The sequence below is a fragment of the Balaenoptera acutorostrata genome, chromosome 17, assembly GCF_949987535.1.
Source record: "Balaenoptera acutorostrata chromosome 17, mBalAcu1.1, whole genome shotgun sequence".
NCBI lineage: Eukaryota > Metazoa > Chordata > Mammalia > Artiodactyla > Balaenopteridae > Balaenoptera > Balaenoptera acutorostrata.
This window is the reverse complement of record NC_080080.1, coordinates 82,720,512-82,735,385: the sequence shown is the minus strand read 5'-3', so window position 1 is coordinate 82,735,385 and position 14,874 is coordinate 82,720,512. Positions and strand designations below refer to the sequence as shown.

The following is a 14,874-nucleotide window of genomic DNA, read 5'->3' as shown; positions in this document are numbered from 1 at the left end:
GAAACTCATTTGGGACTTCTGGCCTCCAAGGCTGTGAGAAGATAAACTTTTGTTCTGGGCCACCAAGCTTATGGTAATTTATTACAGCAGGTTAAGGAAACTTAGACACATTTTGGTACCAAAAGTTGGAGCACTACTGCAACAAATGAAAAAAATACCTTAAGTGGCTTTGGAATTGAACAGAGGGTAGAGGTAGAAAAAATTTTTGCCATGCATGACAGAAAAGGCCTAGCTTGCCCTGTAGAGAGCACTGTTAAGAAATATCGACATTAAAGGCACAGCTGGCGAGGACCCAGAAGGAAGTGAACAGAAAGCCAATGTTGTCTTAGGGAATGCCCATCATCATAAACATATTTTTATTAGAAATATGGACATTAAAGTAGTTGCTGGTGAGGTCTCAAAAGGAAGTAAGTACCAGATTTTTGGAAACTGGAGGACAGAGGATCCTTGTTAGGCGGCTAACAAGAAAACTCAGCTGAACAGTGTTCTGGAGTTGTGCAGAAAGCAGAACTTGCAGGCTATGTATGCACTTGAATGCTGAGCTGAGAGGATTTCCAAGTAAATTTGCTGGAGGTACTGCCTGGCTGCTTCTTTGCTGCTTACAGGAGAATGTGAGGTGCGAGAAATTAATTGAGACAAAAACTGTTAAGCAAAAAGAACCAGAACTCGATGATTTGGGAAATTCTCAGCCCATCCAGACTGTAGAAGACACTAACGTCAGGAGACTGGCTGTTAGGAAAGCACGCTTTGGCGAGAAGACTGAGGGTATGGCTGAAGAAACGACGCCTGTGGCTCACGGCTGCGCTCAGCCGCGCACAGGGAAGGGACTCCCGTCTCACGGAGGGAATCTCCAGGATGAGCACGAGGGAGACAGAAGGTTTCTGAGAATGTTATACCAGCTGAACTGAAAGGGACAGAGACAAAATGAAATGGAAAACAGGATGTTGTACTCCCACAATTCTACAGGCAAGAAACAGACAAAACTACTCAGCTGCAAACAAATGCTAACCTTCAAGAACAAAGCAGAATGACTCCAAGGATGGAGTCTTTGGCCCAGAAGGCAGAACGCCAGGCCACAGAGCATTACTCCCGGGTCCTGAAACCTAATGGACTTGCCCAGCCAGGTTTTAAAACTGCTTTGAAAAACAGACTCCTTCCTTCCATTTTCTCCTGTTTGGAACAGGAATGTCTGTGATTATCATCCTATGCCAGTCCCACCACTGTGTTCTAGAAGCAAATAATCTGTTTTCTAGTTTCACAGGTCCACAAATGGAGAGAATTTGGTCCCAAGATGGATCATACCCAAAACCCACCCATATGTGGTTTATATGATTTAGATGATGAGATTTGGGACTTTGTGCTAATAATATTTAGATGAGCTTTTGGACTTAAAAGTCGATGTCGTGATGGGTTTAGACTATGTCAGGCTGAATAATAGCCCCAAAAAGATACCCACATTCCAATGCCTCAGACCTGTGACTGTTACCTTGTATAACAGAAGGGATGAGACAGATGAAATGAAGCAAAGGACCCTGAGAAGATTATCCAAGTGGGCCCAAAATGCAATCATATTTACAGGCAGGAGGCAGAGAGAGATTAGACAGAACTGAGGAAGCTGGAAGCACCTAAATGTCCGTCGACAGAGGAGTGGATAAAGAAGCTGAAGCTGTGGTGCACAGATACGATGGAATACTACTCAGCCATGAAAAGAATGAAATAACGCCATTTGCAGCAACATGGATGGACCTAGACATAATCATACTAAGTGAAGTCAGACAGAGAAAGACAAACACCATATGTATCACTTATATGTGGAATCTGAAATATGACGCAAATGAACTTATCTACTAAACAGAAACAGACTCACAGACATAGAGAACAGACTTGTGGTTACCAAGGGGGAGGGGAGGCAGAGTGGATAAATTAGGAGTTTGGGATTAGCAGATACAAACCACTATACAAAAAACAGATAAACAACAAGGACCTACTGTATAGCACAGGAAACATTCAGTACCTTGTAATAAAGCATAATGGAAAAGAATTTGAAAAAGAACAGACACATGTACGTGTATAACTGAATCACTTTGGTGTACACCTGAAACTAACACAACATTGTAAGTCAACTACACTTCAATAAAAGAAGAAAAACAGCAGATTTTTTAAAAAAGAAGAGGAGGAGGAGGAGGACGAAGCCAAGCGAGCAGAGAAGCACCGGGAGGAGCCATGTGGCCACAAGCCGAGGGACGCTGGTGCCTCCAGAGGCTGGCAGAGGGAGGGCCGTCCTCTCCCCAGAACCTCCGGAGCGAGTGCAGCCCCAGGAGGCGGTTTCTGGCCTCTGGTCTCCAGAGCTATGAGGAAATAAAGGCCTGTGGTTCTCAGCCACGTCTGCGGTCCTTTGTGACAGCAGCCTGAGGAAACTAACGCAGACACCACATGCCTGCAGGCTGAGCTCAGGACATGGAGGGGACGCTCCTTGAGCTACAGACGCCCCTGACTGAACACATGGCAGTTTCTAACGACACTGACCACGGAGGTCTGTCAGCTCTTATTAACGTTCAATTTAATCACAGACCATGATACCTTTATAAATCTGGACTTCAACACATCAATGGCGTCCGCCACAACTCTGCAGAAGAAGTCCCTCAAAGCATTCAGGTCACAGTGCCACAGCAAGGTGAGGAGGACTCGGTCCACAGCCGCCTGGCGGGTGACGCTGGGAAGCAGGTCATCCCGCCTGAACATCCCGTGCACACTATCCAGAAGGCCTAACTGTGTTGCACATGGACTCCTAAGAAAAAAAGAAAATGACGTGCACATTCAGGCTTGAAACAAATATTTCATAACGGCCTACCACATTACAAGCAAAGTAAATGCCAATGACTATGAATTAGAAAAATACCTTTAAAGATTATATGTATAAAAACCAGGAAATACAAGAAGCATTTGTACGTAAGTCATGTTATTTTACTCATCCCCAGAAATCCTCATGCCTATTTAGGCATTAGGAAAAAGAACTTTTTTCATTTACTTTCAATATGGTCTTTCTGGAAGGCTCTGGAAGAGACTCAGCCTCTACACCATCATGTATCCCAGAGCCTGAGACTCATGAATCCTCATCAGACAATTCCAGCCTCTTCCTCAGTAATGAACCACCACTCCTACTTCCCAGGCAGAGATGATTCAGCTGGACTTTTGTTTTCTCATCTGGGTAATACGGTATATGAATGATCACCTATACGATTCCGTCTACAAATCTACTAATTAAGAATAGCGTTAGCTTCCCCGCCTATAAAAATAAGAGGTTAGGACTGAATGATCATTAAAATCCTTTCCAGTTCTAAAATCTCGATGCTCAGAAGTTAGCTATGACCCAGAGCAAAAATACTGGATTTGAAGGTAATTCAGTCACAAAAATTTGAGGTTGCAGGACACCACTAGATCTACATGGGCTCTGCAATATTCATCTGGACACTGTCCTAGATTTCAGTTCTCTCAAGGAGCATCCTGCTTTGAGCACAGTGGAGATGCACCGCCCTTACACAGAAAGCTAAAGGAAAGAGGAGGCAAAGGAAAAGAGCATAAATGGGCCAACAGATGGTTTACTGAAAAATAAATGCAAATGAGCATTAAATATATGAATATATGTTCCATTTTACTCACAATAAAAGAAATACAAATTAGAGCAACACTGAGAAATCCTTTCTCACCTATTAACGCTGGAAAAAATCCAAATGTTTGACAATATAGTCTATTGGCAAGACTGTGATGAAACGCACTTTCATCCACTGCTGGCAGGAATGCAAATAATACAGCCCCAAAAGGGGATGTGGTGATATCTAGCAAAGTCACAAATGCATTTACCTTTTCACTCACATTTACAAATCCACTCCAAAGCTACACTGGCAAAATACAACATGACATGTGCACAGAGCTATTCACTATGCCGTTGTTCTTATCAGCAAAAAGACTGACCAAAAGCCCACCAGTAGGGGCTGCTTCAAAATACTTGGTACTTCCACACAGTGGATAATTACACAGTTGTTTGAAAAAAGAAAAAAAAAAGGAAAGCAGAAGATCTCTACGTGCTGATTTAGTGTGACCTGTAGAAAACATGAAGTAGAAAAAAAGGTGAAAGGGCAGAAGACGATAGGACAGGGAAGAGACAGAAGCAAGGCTCCTGAACGTAGCGCATTACGTACTTCTAACGTTCAAATCACGTATGTATTTTACATATTCAATAAGAAAATTAGGTCAAAAAAAAAAAAAAAAACTTCTAAGATCTGAAAATGAATTAAAGCATACCTAATGAATTGGTATAATAACTGCACATTGAAAAACACTCTCAAGTGATTCTGGAACACAAAATTTGACTGTATATCCTCAGAGAATATATTCTAAGTAAATTATAAATAAAATTAAAAATTTTAATTTCATCCTGCTATGATTATTCTTAGCAGTAATACTGGTAGTGTTAGTTTTGAAAATATTTTATGTGTATTATAGGATAAAGCAATTAAATACTGGTGAAATGTTATTAAAAACAACACTGGGGCTTCTCTGGTGGCGCAGTGGTTAAGAATCCATCTGCCAATGCAGGGGAACACGGGTTCGAGCCCCGGTCCAGTAAGATCCCACATGCTGCGGAGCGAATGAGCCCGTGCGCCACAACTACTAAAGACCCCGCGCCTAGAGCCTGTGCTCCGCAACAAGAAGCCACCGCAATGAGAAGCCCGCGCACCACAATGAAGAGCAGCCCCCGCTCACCGCAACTAGAGAAAGCCCATGCGCAGCAACGAAGACAGAACACAGCCAAAAATAAATAAATAAAATAAAATAATTTATTAAAAAAAACAAAACACTGACAGAAAAAAATTAAAATCTACAATGTAAGGGAAAAATAATAAAACTAATAAAAAACCCATAATGTTAAGATTGAAAGGAAAGCATCAGGATATTTTTCTTTTCCTTAAAACAAACAAAACTATTCCTCAGTACAGCACTAACCGGTAGTAGTGCTATAACCCAGTAGCACTAAGTTCACTGAGGACCCAGCCTGTGGTCTCTAAGTGCCGTTTCACAGGGCTCTCTAGAGAAACGGCTTGACTCTGGGTCAAGGTGAGCCTGAGGTGATCTGCTGAGCCAGAAGACACGTAAAAGACATCAGAGACTAAGGAAGGCTGCCCAAGAACCTAGGAGCCGGCCGCCATGGACTCCCACTGCCACAGACGGCACAGTTTGAACATAAAAAAGAATAACAACTGCCACTGATTGAAATTTACTTCTGTTTTGTTTTTAAAAGTTCTAAAAATGAAAAATATTAACTAATTTTCACAGAGACAACTGTAGCATTGGAGTAAGTTTTAGAACTGGGATGTGAAAAATACTCCAATTTTGTCTCTCTTTTTCAAAATTGTTTTGGCTGTTAAGGGGTACTTTGCATTTCCCTATAAATATTAGGAACTGCTAGTCAATTCCTGTACCCAAAAAATGAGGCTTGCTGGAATCTGGATATGGAGTGCATTAAATCTAGCAATTTGAAGAGAACTGCCATGTTAACAATATTGAATCTTCCAACTCACAAGCATGGACTATCTCTCCATCTATTTAGATCTTTAATTTTTTAATTTCCTTCAGCAACAGGTTGTAATTTTTGGTGTACAAGTCTTGTGCTTCTTGTGTTAAATTTATTCCCAAGTGTTTTATTCTTTTTGGTGCTATCATGAATGGTATTCCATTTGTAATTATAGTGTCAAATGTTCTCTGTTCATAAACAGAACCACCAATGACATTAGAATACGTATCCTGAATCCGACAAATTTTCTGTAATTGTTTACTGGTTCTCATAGTTTCTTGTAGATCTTTAGGATTCTCTACCTCGTGCCATCTGTGAGTAAAAACAGTTTTACTTCTTTCTTTCCAAGTTGACTGCCTTTTATTTCTTTTGCTTGCCTGGCTGCAATGGCTAGGACCTCCAGGACTATGCTGGATAGAAAAGAACAGACGTCCTCGCCTTGTTCCCAACTTTGAAGGAAAATTCAGCCTTTCACTATTAAATATTTTGTTGGCTATTGGTTTTTCATAGATGACCTTCTGCAAGTTTTATCATCGATGAGTAAATGAGCGCTGGATTCTGTCAAAAATTTATCTGCATCTACTGAAATAATGCACTCATCGTTTGCAAGAACAGAGATGATAATCTCCCACAGAAATGAAACACACATGGCTCCTGGAATCCCAGACTCGGAATGACTTACTTTCCGGCTACCTTCCTGAAAGTGGATTGAAATAATTCTTCCAAAACATGCTGCTGTTCCCGACAAAGCATTTCTGTCATCAACTCCAACAACACGGGACTCTGAGATAACTCCAACGCATCCAGAAGCTAGAGAAGAAACACACACCAATAATAATGATGATAATAATAATAATTGCGTTGGATTTTTTTTTTGACAGTTCAAATAAACAGGGAAAGCAAATTATAACAATTTCACAAAGATTAACAAATGCTAATATATGTCATTTTTGCAGCTATGGAATGCCTGGCATATAACAATGTTCGTTAAATATTTGAGTTTTGATTCTCTCAAAGTTTTGCAGATATTCTTCCTCTAACCGTGTTTGGGGTCCTCTCTTCACCTCCACGAGGCCTCTCCCCAGCTCCGGGCCCTCTGGGGGCGGCAGCGTGTGCCCTTCACACCAGCCTCACTGCACAGCACACACACTCCAGGCTGTGGGTCCAGTGTTCTCATCTCACCTCCCATCTTCCATCTCCTTGCCCCTTTGCTCTGCTCTCTAGGAGACAGCTGCAAGCTCACCTTCCATTTGGTGAAGGTTTTTAGTTTTGCTCGTGTGTATTGAATTTCCAAGAGCGCCTTCTTGTCCTAGCTCACGCACCTGATACACTGTCTCTCCTCTCTGCAGCTGCTCTGAACAGTCTCTTCGACCTTCTTATCTCACCTTGTCTCTGTTCCCTCTGAGTTCCTTTCTCCTGTTGGTTTACATCTTTCTTAGACTGGAAGCTGTCTTCAAAGGTGCCGCGACTGTCTGCACTTGCATTTACGTTAAGGGAAAGTACTAAAGATCTACTCAGAACCTTTGTGGATGTGACAACCATCTGCTGGCAGACGGCGGGGGAGCAGGAAACTCAGATGGCACTGGCATGACGGTGCAGAAAGAACACACCATCCGACAGAGAAATGAGGAGGTTACCACGTCACCCAGGCCACCAGATGCGAGGTCGCTCACAAGGGGACGTGCACGACACCTGCCTCCAGGTGTGGGGCTGTTGCCAGAAAGGTTAGCCTGAATCTCACAGCCAAGCTTGAAGCCTAACTTCCAGTTTAGAGGAAACACAGAGGGTGAGGAAAGCCAAAACGCACCTCAAGGAAGCAATCAGACAAATGGGACAGCATCCAAGAGACGTGCTAGGGTTACTTCCAAAACCCAATGTCGCAGAGAAATAAAAGGGATGGGGGTGAAGTAGTCCTAGATTTAAAGACACCAGAGACATGACATTCGAGCCAATCGTTAATTAGATCCTGGTTTGAAAAATCCAGCCAAACACAGGGCCATCTAGAGAAACGTGACCGTGGACGAAACAGCACAGGGTCTGAGAGCAGCGAGAATTTTCTTGGGCCTGGTATCAGCGTGGTGCCTGCCTCTCAGGAACTGCTGCTGAAACATTCAGGAGTGAAGCACCAGGATGTCTGCAGCTAATTCGCAAGTGTTTCAGCCAAACCACACACACACACACACAAAGCAAATATGGCAAAAAGTTAACTGCTGAATACAAGAGATGGTTATATGGATGCTTGTTTACTATTCTTCCAACTTCTCTGTATGTTTGAAAGAAAACTATCATATCAGGATGGGGCGGAGAGAATCCGTGTGGATGGGTGGTTTGTAGACGGCCTTTCCGTGGGGCTGCTTGGCTTCTGTACAGTATGGTGACTGGGTCCCACAGACCAGAGACCCAGGAATGAGCTGGAAACCTTTGAAGGCTAGACTTAGAATCACAAGCATCACTTTCACTGTATTATTTTCTTGTTACTAGTGGATCTTTCAGGACAACCCATACGCAACAGGAGAAAAATCAGACTACATTGCTCAAAACATATGACGTCTCTTTTTTCCCCATGTGACGGAAAGTCACACCATAAAAACATGCGGGATGGGATACACTGGTGCAGCCATCCTTGGAGAGTATGTGTATCTCTACCCTGGCACTTATACAGTGTGTTTTAATCATCGTTTCTTCCTTGCTTTACTATAAGCTCCTTGAAAACAAAGACACTGTCTTCATTATTCCTGAGCCCAGGGCTCAGTCCATCACGAGTATGGGCGACCACCACCCACCCTTCCTCCAATGGCGATTCTCTCGTTTTTCCTACTGGCTGGCCCCTGAGTTTTAGCCGAGTACACTGCTGCCCAAAATAAGAACATTCACAGTCTCGCTCGCGTGTATGTGGCGAGTCGGGTATCAGCAGAATTAATACGTGCAAGGTCTGGATTAAGCCCTTAAAGGAAAGGGATGCTCTCTCCTGCCCTCTCCTCCCTCCTGCTGGCTAGAAGGGACAAGACAGGAGCTGTATCAGCCAACCTGGACAAGGTAGAGGCTACGTGCGGGGGATGACAGAGAAGAAGGTAAAGGAGACGGGGTCCCTGTAGAGGATCTAGAACTGTACAGGAGGGAGAGAACCTAGCTCCTTGGCTAAGCCCCCGGTGTTTCGGGAACTTACGCTGTATATTAACTAAGAGATAACCACTAGATATTTCTCAGATGACCACTAGTCAACTAAACTTCAGAACTGCACCATATAGGTGATATTCTATTTCTTAGCTCTCTTCGGTATTATTCTTCAAAGCGTATACATTACACGTAAAATATTCCACAATTTTTAAATGGGGGAAAAATCAGCCCCAAAGGATTCAGATACGCATCAGCCTCCAGACAACAAGCTTTCAAAATGAGTTAAAATGAATCCTTAAAGTGTGAACACTCTCTGACTCTGAATATTTCACTTACTTCTCTTCACCAAGAAATGTAACAGGGAACCAGCAGGGCTTAATCTTAGCTGCTACTGCTAAACACTAACCTTCCTCACACAGTCCGCGTAGTTGTTGTACCGCAGGGTCCCAGGGGGAAACTCTTCAGACTTCATAGGGAAGTTAGAAACAATGAGCTTCCCGAGAACGTGCTTCAGCTCCTGCAGGTGGCCTCCAGTGAGATCGACGAAGAAAGGGAGCAGAGTCACAGCCTGGCCCTGCAGAGCGAGCGCAACGTGAGACTGGCTTCGGGATTCCGCACGGCGAGTGCAACGGCTGCTTTCTGAAGATGGAGCCGAGCAAGCACCACACGTGTGGACGCCGTGCCCACTTCAGGACACCTCCTCGGCGGCATCCAATCCACCAGCGGGACGCGTCCCGGCCCTCGGCTTCCACTCTCGGGCTCGCGGGCTGAGCCAGGGCTGTCCCGTGTGAGCACAGGACAGGGCAGCCCGACTCTGCGTGTGGATCTCCTCTGCAAACGCAGCCTCTACTAGAAGTGCGCTGCCTGAGTTCTGTGAGGGAAGACTATCGTGAATACCCTACGGGGCGACTGCGGAACTCAGGGCTCCAGGGCACTCGGTGTGCTTCCTTCCTCCCTTGGGTAGCAGGTCGGTTCCCAGACCTCCTCGTGTTGAGAAATGTGAAACCTGATTAATCACACAGAGCAGAAAATTCCAAAGAAATACCCTCATGTTCCACTACAAAGATGGCTTTCATGAAGGCCAGACTTTACTGGAGTGTAAAATCTAATTATTACAGGACTTTAAAATTACAAAATCTGTTAAGTTCTTGACCCTAAAAGTAAGCGAGATATTTTCTGTTATTAATTAACAGAAAGATGACTGAGGGCCACAGAAGCCGGTGACGGGTACCCGGGGGTCACTGTGCTGGTCCCTCTGCTTCTGAGTATGTCTGAAATTTCCCATAGTAAGAAAACAGAAAATATCGCAAATACACAAAAATACAGAACAGGCAAAAAAATGGAGAACATAATCTGAAAAAAATCTTTTTAACCACTTACCTTTAAATGTAGACCCAAATTCGGATCAGCAAGTAGACTAACATATGTTGTAAAAACTTCTGGGAATGCACTGTGATTTGTATTAAAAGATACAGATGAATCAATCTAAAGGAGGGAAAACGAAAACACATTTCTACATTATGCCTCTAATTTCCTTTAATACATTTTTTCAGTTTTTTAAATTTCAGAAATGACCTATACATTTGTTCTTGGGCGCCAACAGCATTTCAACAATTCCTGTTCTGAAATATTTTAAAACTATCCGCTAAGACAATGCACGTAAAGCTACACTGAGAAGATAAAGAATAAGAAATGAAAATGAGAATAAAAGATAATCATGTAAAATAATGGAAAAGTATAAAATATAAGGTAATCAGCAATTGTCCAAGTTATTTTTTGTCAAACCAATGAGCTTTTCAAGAAACCTCCATCAAATTTTTAAAGACGCAAGCAACAGACACAACTACATTTCCAAGGTCTCTCAAAATACCTGCAGAATTTTTGCCAGTAAGGTCAGCACGGCCAGTTTACTGTCCGGGGCAGCGTCCCTGGCCCACCACGGGCCGAAGCTCCTCCAGCTCTGCAGGATGGTACCCACCAGTTTCAGGCCTTGGTGCTTCTGACTGGCTCGGTCCCGGAAGCTCTGATCCAACAGACCATTCAGAACGGCACTCACCTGAGACAGCGCGGGGTGAAGCCAGAAAAACTCTTACCATCAAGGCTGACAGACACGCAAGAGAATTCACTGTCATTTTTCAAAGCTATTCTTGGAAAATGAAGATGCTATTCCTAGAATAGCTGTTTACTTCACAACTCCTCATACCTGAAAACAGCACTTTAACATGTAAGTTTTCCCACAAAGGCATACAGTGGTCCCCTTTATGAAATAATGCTTAAACTGCTATCTATTGTTTTCTTGGTCGGGGCCATTCTCCATGGCAGGGGAAATCAGCTCTCTCTGGTCACCATCACCACCAGATGCACTCATTCATGGACACACACACAGGTACACGTACAGAGGGACACAGGGACACACACACACGTGCACACAGGGACACACAGAAACACACACATGCACACGCACGCAGGGACACACAGACACGGGCACGCAAGGGCACAGGGAGGTACATGCACATCTCCTGTCCTACTGCCTTCCCAACAGTGACCTCCTAAACTCGGTTAGATTAATTCAATATTCCTGCTGTGGTGACAGGTAGCTCCGCTCACAGATGATCCGAGCTGAGTACTAGCACACATTTCCTTCCTCACATAACATTTTGATCTCCCTGAAGTAAGTACTTGACGCTTGAACAACTCGGGTTTGAACTGCATGGGTGCACTTAACATGGAAACACACAGTACAGCACCGCACGGTCTGCAGGAGGGGGATCCGTGGACACGAGGGCCGACTGTACAGACAGTTGTACGTGGGCGTTCGCCTGGCAGAGGGACAGCGCCCCAGCGGGCCCCTTAGCTCTCTCAATGTATAACTGTCACTGCTGTCATCAAACCCTCCCAAATTCACTACGTCTCCTCTAGACGTGCAAACGCATCAGGGAGGCTGTGAGCCATCCCTGGGGCGCCGTCTCGGGAGGGTCAGGGACACCGGTCCGGGTCTTGAGTGGAGGTCACCCCCCGCCCCTGGGAGACTCGCCGGCAAACTTTCTGGACCCCGTGCCCTCCTTTTTCCTGGCTTCTGCCCCATCTCGGCGGAGAACTTCCCCCCGCAGCTTCCCAGCGAGAGGAGCACAGGACACAGACCCCACGGGGACCTGGCACCCCTGAAACACCTGCACTCGGCTCTCACTCATAATCGATAATCCCTCCCACTCAGGTGGGAAGTATTCTTTCCGAAACTGTGCAAGGAATCTGGCTCACTGTCTCCCAGGCTGCACTCTGCTGTTGCAAAGACAACCGTCATCCAGGTTCCTGAGCCTTTTGAAAGACCTTTGGGTTTTTTCTCTTATAGAAACTTTTCAGGATCTTCTCTCCTGGGGAACCCCCAAGGTTTCAAATTTTCAAGAAGTCTGCTCCGTGTGGAGCTGTTTCCACACAATGCACTGGACATTCGACGGCCTTTTCCATCTGGAACTCAGAACGGTCATTCCTGAAACGTTGTCCATGAAGCCTCTACTTGGCTCGTCCTCTGTCAGGGGCAGAGGCCATGGAGCTGGACCTTGTAGATAGATTCCAAGTTTCCTCATCGTTTCTCCATTTTCTGATTTGTAACCTTACTCTACTCTCCATGAGCGTTCCTGAATTTTATCTTCCAAATCCACTTCATTCTTAATGCCACATAGGCATTCTTTGTGATGCCTATGTTTAATTCACCAATTTTCTTTCTTGTTCTCTGATGTTCTTTCTCAATAGCGATTCTTGTTTCATGGACACAGTATCTTCTCTCACCTCTCTGAAGTTTCTTTTTACATCCCCATCTCCCTGAATAGTCTCTGTTTCAAGTGCTTTTTCCCTGCCTGTCCTTTCAGAAGCCCTTTCCTCGAGCGCCTGGTGCTTCATGGTGGTCGGGACCCACTGAGGAACTGACAGATGCGTGAGCACTGGGCGGGGCTCACCAGCAGCAAAGACCACTGGAAGCCGATCTGGCTGGGCTGGGATAGCGGTGTTTTGAATTTCTCTCAGGCTTTTCAGAACAGTCTGAAATCCTCCCTGAGGGTATATCTAGCTGACTGTGTTCTGAGAGCCAAACTGAAGAAAATGGCCTAAAGCCTCAAGGTTCAGAACTTGGACAGGCTTTCACTTAATTCCCCAGAAGGTATCCTTACATCACAAAGCACCATAAAAAAGACCCCTAGGAACAATTATACACCAACAAACTGGACAACCTGGAAGAAACAAATTCCTAGAAACATACAACCTACCAAGACTGAATCATTGAGAAATAATCTGAACTAGAAGGAGATTGAATCAGTAATCAAAACATCCCAACAAACAAAAGTCCAGAATCAGATGGCTTCAATAGTGAATTCTACCAAACAATCAAAGAAGAACTAACACCTTCTCAAATTCTGCCAAAGAAGTTGTGTGGGGGGGGGGGGGGGGGAGGGGAGCACGGAGGAAGCACTTTCAAACTCATTTTACATGGCCAGCGTCACCCTGATACCAAAACCAGACGAGGACACCTCAAGAAAAGAAAATTACAGGGAAATATCCCTGAGGAACACAGATGCAAATATCCTCAACAAAATATTAGCAAACCAAATTCAGTAATACATTAAAAGGATCACACACCATGATCAAGTGGGATTTATTCCAGATATGCAAGAATGGTTCAGTATCTGCAAATCAATCAAGGTGATACACCGCATTAACAAAATAAAGGATAAAAATCATCTGACCATCTCAACAGATGCAGAAAAAGCATATGCCGAAACTCAACATCCATTCATGATAAAAACTCTCAACAAATGGGTATAGAGGGAACGTACCTCAGCATAATAAAGGCCATACATGACAAGTCCACAGCTAACATCATACTCAGCAGTGGAAAGCTGTGAGCATTTCCTCTGAGATCAGGGAAAAGACTAGGATGCCCACTCTCGCCACTTGCATTCAACGTAACATTGGAAGTTCCAGTCACAGCAGTCAGACAAGAAAATGAAATAAAAGGTATCCTTTCACTCAGAAAAAGCAAAACAGTCTCTATCTGGAGATGATATGATACATAGAAAACCCTCAAGGCTCTACCAAAAAACTGTTAAAACTAATCTAAAAATTTAGTGAAGATACAGCATACAATATCAATATACAATTATAACATTCTACATAATAGTATGAATACACAATAGTTCTCAAAAAGATTTGAGAACATGAATAAATGTTTGAATAAATTGAGAGACATACTATAGAAAACGTGGCTTAATTTTTTTTAAAGAGGTCAACTTGGTTTAAATATGCTCTATACACATTGTATCACCACTCAAAATCCCTGTATGTTGTGGAGAGGGCTGTAGGAAACTTGGCAAAATGATTCTAAATTTCACTTTAAAGAAAATGTGCAAGTATAGCTTTAAGAATTCGAAAACACAAAAAAACTACGAAGGAACACTGCCTTACCAGATATTAAAGTGTATCTTACAATTGCTGAAATTAAAAGTGTGGTACTGGCTGAAAAATAGATAGGTAAGTAACAAACAACCTCCGACCTAAATTTGTATAGAGATTCGGATCTGAAAAAGTTAGAAACTTGAATTAATGAGGAAAATATGCATTTGTGAATGAATGTTTGTCCAGTATATATCTATTTAGGAAAAAATATCATTTCTACAGTGCTGTTTGCATTACTTACATTTGTTTAAAAAAGAAACTATAAAAGTAACAGAAGAAAACATGGGCAGATAGATTTTAAAGATAATATTGGGATGGAGAAAGCCTTTCTAAATATGACATGAAAAACAGAGCAACTGAAAAGAAGACTGGTATCTTCTTTAACTATAAAAAAATCAAATACTTCTGTATGGAATAAACACTCCAACTGAGAAAGACAAATGGTCAGTAGGAAAAAGGACCTTCTGCATACATGACAGACAGAGGTCTGCTACACTTAGTATACAAAAATTTTACAAATTAATAAGAAAATACATCCCAAGAGAAAAATGGGCAAAACACAAAAATACAGCATACACCAGAAACACTTGGGCTGTTCAAAAAAAAATCGGTGGGAAACCAAGATCAGAAGAATTGAGGAACTAACGTTAAACTTGGGGATAAAAGTACAAAGTGGAATTCTCACCAGTGGAGTAGTACAGTGCTTTTGCTATGGTTCAAAGCATTTCAAACTTCACTAT

At 43.3% G+C, this 14,874-nt stretch overlaps 1 protein-coding gene across 8 annotated transcripts in view; it reads right to left on the bottom strand.

The window, feature by feature from the left end:
• PRKDC (protein kinase, DNA-activated, catalytic subunit) overlaps positions 1 to 14,874 on the bottom strand; it is a 153,037-nt gene that overhangs the window by 68,030 nt on the left and 70,133 nt on the right. For all 8 annotated transcript variants that reach the window (XM_057532490.1, XM_057532495.1, XM_057532492.1 and 5 more), the window contains exons 37-41: positions 10,560 to 10,745; positions 10,070 to 10,174; positions 9,096 to 9,263; positions 6,255 to 6,382; positions 2,581 to 2,788 (exon numbers count right to left, since the gene is read on the bottom strand). In XM_057532490.1, coding sequence (XP_057388473.1) covers positions 2,581 to 2,788; positions 6,255 to 6,382; positions 9,096 to 9,263; positions 10,070 to 10,174; positions 10,560 to 10,745 — 795 coding nt within the window. The remainder of the gene's footprint in view (positions 1 to 2,580; positions 2,789 to 6,254; positions 6,383 to 9,095; positions 9,264 to 10,069; positions 10,175 to 10,559; positions 10,746 to 14,874) is intronic.